We start from the raw sequence: 6,622 nt of genomic DNA, 5'->3' as shown, positions 1-6,622 counted from the left end.
AAGGGATCAAAGAGGTAGGATCTCTCTTCAGACATTACCCATACTCCCAGTTACCACTCCCCTTAACAACAAACAACCTATCCCTGTGACTTTAACAACTGCCAATTCTAAATTACCCCTCCTTTCACTTTATTAACCCCATCCATCCCTGTCTAGAGGTTTATATGCCCTCTGTTCTATGCAAGCCTCAGTTATCTGTATATGCATTTTATTCAAATGTGCAGAGTCTGCTTTAATAATGATATCCATAATTTTGTGAATTTTATTTTTGCCGTACAAAGCAAACCTCTTATGTTCTGTTAGAATTCATTTCAATGTGTATGGAAAACATATTACTATCAGAAAGGCATCATTAGTGGCATAATACTATTATTCGCTCTGTCTACAACAGTCCATTAAACCCGTGCCCACGATCTATTTTACAGAATATTTACTCCTTTTATGTATACCATAGATGTGACACGGAGCCTATAAGGTTTGTAGTATTTACTCTGTTAAAACATTTAGTACATCGATTCTTTATGAATTAGGGTTTGTCGTTACATCGGATTATGTGTGCTAGCAATGCAGAGGAAGACTGGTTAGACCAATTATCCTGGGCCACCCAACGTTTAATCGATTCAGGATGTTTACAATCTGGGCTCCCAATTTACAGAGATAAATTTGTCTATCTGTGAGGCAGCAGGCTGTGGGACACACTAAAGGTCTAAATCAAGCCTCAATATATTAGTTTTGCACATGTACACGTGTGACCACATTAAACGCTCTAGGTCAGATCACCTCGCACACTCATGCAACACAATCACACAACGCCTTAACTAAAATAAAGACAGACACATTGCGTTGGGTGAAGTGGGTCGGCTTTTTATTCAAACTATGATAAACTATTTAAGTGAGCCTATTTAGAATTATTATATCTAAAAATGTGAGAGAGAAAATGGTGGCGGGGGCTTGGATGGCCTATTATGCAACACAACATATCAAACATAATATCAGAAAAATAATAAATTAGCGGGCCTGAACAGCCCGCCCAATGAAACCTCGGGACCATCTGCCCCCTTGTTCCGTACAACTCGCAGGGTGTTGGCCTTCTGCCTGACCCTGCGGGGTTTGCAACTTGGGGGGCCCCCGTGCCAGAGAGGGGGGACCGTACCACCAAGACCGGTGGTACTGACGACACCCTAACGTCCGCCCCAGGCGCACGGGCAGCCCCCCAGGGATGAACTAAAACTATCCATAACTCAACAAAACTAAAAGGCCATACAAGACCGGCCGCCATACCCAAGCCGACATCAACCAGAACCTTATCAACTGAGGGAGGGTGGGTGGGCAATCTCCAGAAGAAAAGAGGGAGAATAGAGTCTAACTTACCCATAAAACTCTAGCTCAAACTCCACCCCTGCCCATAACCTGTGCTAATTGGCTAACTCATAACTTGTGCTAATTGGCTAAAACGCCTTTCCTAACCGAACCCCTTTCCATGATAACTGCTGCAACCCATTGTGCATTGCTGAGCGTGCCCGGTGACAGACCCGAGGTTTATGTCACTCCTGTCATACAAGGATGACCTCCGTGGTCTTAAACGCTCTAGGTCAGATCACCTCGCACACTCATGCAACACAATCACACAAAGCCTTAACTAAAATAAAGACAGACACATTGCGTTGGGTGAAGTGGGTCGGCTTTTTATTCAAACTATGATAAACTATTTAAGTGAGCCTATTTAGAATTATTATATCTAAAAATGTGAGAGAGAAAATGGTGGCGGGGGCTTGGATGGCCTATTATGCAACACAACATATCAAACATAATATCAGAAAAATAATAAATTAGCGAGCCTGAACAGCCCGCCCAATGAAACCTCGGGACCATCTGCCCCCTTGTTCCGTACAACTCGCAGGGTGTTGGCCTTCTGCCTGACCCTGCGGGGTTTGCAACTTGGGGGGCCCCCGTGCCAGAGAGGGGGGACCGTACCACCTGGACCGGTGGTACTGACGACGCCCTAACGTCCGCCCCAGGCGCACGGGCAACCCCCCAGGGATGAACTAAAACTATCCATAACTCAACAAAACTAAAAGGCCATACAAGACCGGGCCAACAGGACACAGTCCACCACCGCCACCATAACTACCTACCAGCTACGAAACTAGACATCTAGACTCCTCAGACACCTAAACAAGTTTCTGGAAAAAATTTCCAACCCCCCTCTGGATAAGTGGACCCCGTCCGTTCGAAAAAGCTCCCTTTGAGACACCGGGATATTGTCATGCCTGGCTACCGCCCCACCGCTGGCGACGAGGGCCCTACGAACTACCGAATTTACTCTCCTCCTCGACATCTCAATGGCCCTAGGGTTCTCAGCCCCTCTCCAGACAAGTCTGGCCACAATTTCCGACCATATGATCATGAAAAAAGGCCAAGCCTCCACCAGTGCAATTAACTCCCTCCTAATAGTCATCCTTAGATCCAGGCACGACCTGTCAGTGAGGTCATTCCCCTCCAAATGTATGACTAGGAAATGGGGGTACCCGAACCTAGCCACTGACTGGCTGAGGACATCCTGCAGCTGGGCCCAGCGCATACCCCGGTGCCCAATCCACCGGATATGCGGCATCTCTGGCAATTCTCTTTCAGACAACAACACCTCAGACCTTGCCAACCAAAAAATGTAGGAATGACCTACTACCCAGATAAAAGAGTCATCAAGCTGACCTCCTGGCAGGAAAAAAGGTAGAATAGATAGATTAATATAAAATCTTTGCAGGTATGGTTAAAATCACATTATGCTAACTTTAACAGCTAGGGGATGTGTGAGAAATAACGCTAGGCCTATTTAATGCATGTCCTATAACCTAGCATGAGGGGAGATTGGGCAGAGAAAATTTGGGAGGGGGATCCCAACTTGGCCTGAGGCAAAAACACAAAACTTCACTGGGCGGCAGAAGCCTAGGTTAAACCAGTGATAAAACAAAAATTCCTCAAGACCCCCACCTAGGGCGAGTAGCTAGTCCCCAAGTTGGGATGAGCGAAAGCTCGAAGTCAGGCGTAACCTAAGGTAACTACGCCCAGCCTTGAACCCCCGCAGCGCCTGCAGGCCAGCCATGCCCCCATCATATCATAGATCCTTTCGGGCCAATGAATGATTGGACGGGCCGTAATCCTGCGGGTGCAACCCTTCAATACCCATGACTGACCAAGAATTTAATGAAATGGGGAAAGGCACTGTGACAGCCCTTTCACAAAGCCGCCGAAACTTGCCGGCGGCCCAGCAAAGAACCACTCCCAGCAACCCCCCCCCGTTTGTGGCCACCAAACTTTGGGTTTTGCCGCGCTGCACCCTGCCCGCTGCGTCTGCTCACCAGACGTCTGTAAAAGTGGAGAAGTGTCCCGTCATTTGACGAAGCTCACGCCGCCACTTCTACCGTCCCATTCTGGCAAGGAAAAAAGCGCACGATGGCCGTGTCTCACAGCCCACAAAAACAATGTACGAGTAAGGTCAGAATTAGATCTTACCTCGCGGCCTCTCCCTCAATAGGAAACGGCTCCACCTTTCCCATGACGAGAGGTAAACCCTGAAGGTCCCAGGGGCCAGGGACCGGGATGCTACGGCCTCCATGCTGTACGAACCACCTGCCAGACATAATCGGGACATGCATCACCGACCATGTTTGCCCAAGGGGCAAGTCTCCTAAACCTCGCCCACTGAAAACGCGAAAGCGCGTCAGCAACATCATTATTAGCCCCTGGAACATGCTGGGCGCGAAATTCAATGTTAAATTGGAGGCAGCGCGATATAATTTGCGCAATTAATCTAATGGCGGGCAGACCCGTCGCTTTTTGCCTGTTCAGCGCGTCCACTACCCCCATATTGTTGCACCAAAATATAATCGCTCTATCTTGCAATCGCCCTCCCCAGAGCTCCATAGCAACCATGATGGGGAAAAGCTCCAACAACAGCATGTTCCTGGTCAAACCTTCTGCTATCCAGCTGCAGGGCCAAGGAGCAGCGCACCAATATTTTCCTAGCATCGCACCAAATCCCGTAGCCCCAGCCGCGTCAGTGAACAGCTGCAATGTGACGTTTGATACCGGGGGGGCTTGCCAAATGCGAATGCCGTTAAAATTAGTTAGAAAGGCTACCCAAATAACTAAATCACGCTGCATTTCGCTAGTTAAACGCAGGAAATGATGCGGGCTACGAGCCTTTTGCGTCATTCTTTCGAGCTTCCTACAGAAAATCCTTCCGACCGGAATGACCCTACACGCAAAGTTGAAAAGACCCAACAGAGACTGGGTCTGCCTTAATGTCAGCTTACCTACTGACAGGGCCAACAGTATTTCATCCCGCAAACGCTGGACCTTCTCAACCGGCAGACGACAACAACCCGCAACCGTATCGATGTCTATGCCTAAAAACGAAAGTCTTGAGGTGGGTCCCTCTGTCTTGTTTTCCGCAATGGGAACCCCAAACTCGGAAAACAGCTTGAGCGTGTTTACGAGCAACTGCGCGCACCTAACAGAATCTCGTGGCCCCACTAATAAGAAGTCATCTAGGTAATGAGCGATGCCCGGCTCATGCGTCTCCCTAAACAGACACCAGTGTAGGAAGGTACTAAATTTCTCGAAATAAGCGCACGAAATAGAGCACCCCATGGGCAGGCATTTATCAAAATAAAATCCGTCATTGATCTTGAACCCCATTAAATGATAAACGTCCGGGTGCAGGGGAAGCAGTCGGAAAGCGGATTCGATGTCGACTTTACACATCAGCGCCCCTCCCCCAAACGAACGAATCAAGTCGAGCGCGTCATCAAAAGATTGATAAACCACGTGACAAAGTTCCTTGGGGATAGCATCGTTAACCGACAGGCCCCTCGGGTACGAAAGGTGATGAATAAAACGAAAGCTACCCTGGGTTTTCTTGGGGACCACTCCAACCGGTGATAAAACCAGACCCGGAATTGGAATTTCCGAGAAAGGGCCAATTATCCTACCCAAGTCTATTTCTTTATTTACCTTCCCTTGTAAAATCAACGGCATGTCACGAGCTGAACGAAGGTTCCATCCGGAACCTCCCTTCACCCTAGCTACTAACGGAAGCCTAAACCCTACCGTAAAACCCTCGCGCAAGAACGTGGCTACGTCCTGAAGCGGGTACGCCTCAAGCCATGGTGCCATGGTCCCTGCCTTGACAGGCGTGGGGGCCCTGCCTAGGATGGTTGCCTTACTTGGTGGAGGGGGCACTAGGGCCACGACTGGCACTGCCCCCTTTTCCCCCTGACGTGCCTCCCGAACCTTTGGAGCATTCCTTAATCGGGTGGGTGCCCCCGCAACGGATGCATGTGTGTCGAAAACGACATCGCCCGCCCAATGCACATTGGACATTGTTGAAGGCAAAGCACTTGCCATGTCCTGCCTTGGGACCCGGCCCCAGCGTCGATCCCCCGCTCGGTGCAGCTGCCTGTCCCCCAAAATTTCTCTGTAAGGGTGCCCCCTCCCTTTGCGTGCGCTGTGGTTGCGTTACGTCCACAAAAATCTCTACGTCTTTTGTCCCGAAGTCTATAACTTCCCTACCATGCTGTTTACGACGAAATTCTTCGTCGTACACCCGCCATGCACCGCCCCTGGAGTTGGTGAATATATCATGAATTAAGTACATGTACCTGATCACGCGCATGTGTTCATCGGGACGCGTCTCCAAGTAGCAGGAGGCAAAGATATACATGTTTTTTAACCAAACATGATAGGACATGACCCCGTCGCGGGCCGACCCCCCATGTTTTTTGGCGGATACCCAAGCTCTTTTCCCCCGGCTGGTAAGCGCAAATATGTTGACATAACATCCGCGCCTGATCCGATCCCGGATCCTGGGCCGAACCCCACGCAGCACCGCTGTATTAGTGCATAAGACTCCCTCCGAACAGTCCGAATTCACTGACATGCTGCTGCTGGACGAACGGTGCTTGCGCCTATGTCGCCTGGACCTCTTCCTACCAGCTCGCCGTGACGCCTCTGAGGAATCCGAGGAGGTGGAGGAAAGACTTCTTGTTCCCTGTTCTGACCTATGGTGCCTACGCTTCTTCCTTCGCTGCGCCGATGCTTCCTGGCTACTACTGGAGCTACCGATCCAATCTGGATCGATGGAAGACTCACCATCTGACGGCCCAGCCGCACCCTCTGCTACCGTGGCTAGAGGCCTTCCGCTGTCGTCTTGACTCTGCATCGTGGAATCCAGCAAGCTCTCTCCTGCTGGGACACAAACAATGCTATCTTGTACAGAAAGTGTTCGCCCCTGGCCTAGCGAATCATCCATGTCCGTACTATGTAAACCTTGAAGCGTTCCTGCGGATGCCCGGGGACCCGAAGCGCCGATGATCTTATCCGCCAGCGCTGCAACGCTTCCATCGGCCCCTCCTGACTCTATCTGGGTGCTGTTCTGAGCCAACAACGGCGCTAGCGCAGAGAGCAGTGATGCGCACAGTGTGGACACGGTCTACGCGCGCAACACTGGCACCGCAGCGGATGCAGCCTCGGATCTTGTCCGTGGCACTGTGGACCCCCGCACCACATCGGCATATGACCTGCTCCTGCCCCCCCGCGCAGGCGCACCTCCCCCCAACCC

The 6,622-nt window shown here is 50.5% G+C and overlaps 1 protein-coding gene across 1 annotated transcript; it reads right to left on the bottom strand.

Moving 5' to 3' along the window:
• Window positions 1-4,442: 4,442 nt before the first annotated feature.
• LOC148481666 (uncharacterized) lies at window positions 4,443-6,341 on the bottom strand. Its single transcript, XM_088453157.1, has one exon. It carries the CDS (start codon window positions 6,311-6,313, stop codon window positions 5,225-5,227), a length of 1,089 nt encoding a protein of 362 aa, XP_088309283.1. The 5' UTR covers window positions 6,314-6,341; the 3' UTR covers window positions 4,443-5,224.
• Window positions 6,342-6,622: the final 281 nt, after the last annotated feature.

Source organism: Taudactylus pleione, unplaced genomic scaffold (assembly GCF_031769625.1).
Source record: "Taudactylus pleione unplaced genomic scaffold, aTauple2 ptg000571l, whole genome shotgun sequence".
Taxonomy (NCBI): Eukaryota; Metazoa; Chordata; class Amphibia; order Anura; family Myobatrachidae; genus Taudactylus; species Taudactylus pleione.
This window is presented reverse-complemented; position numbering and strand designations above follow the sequence as displayed.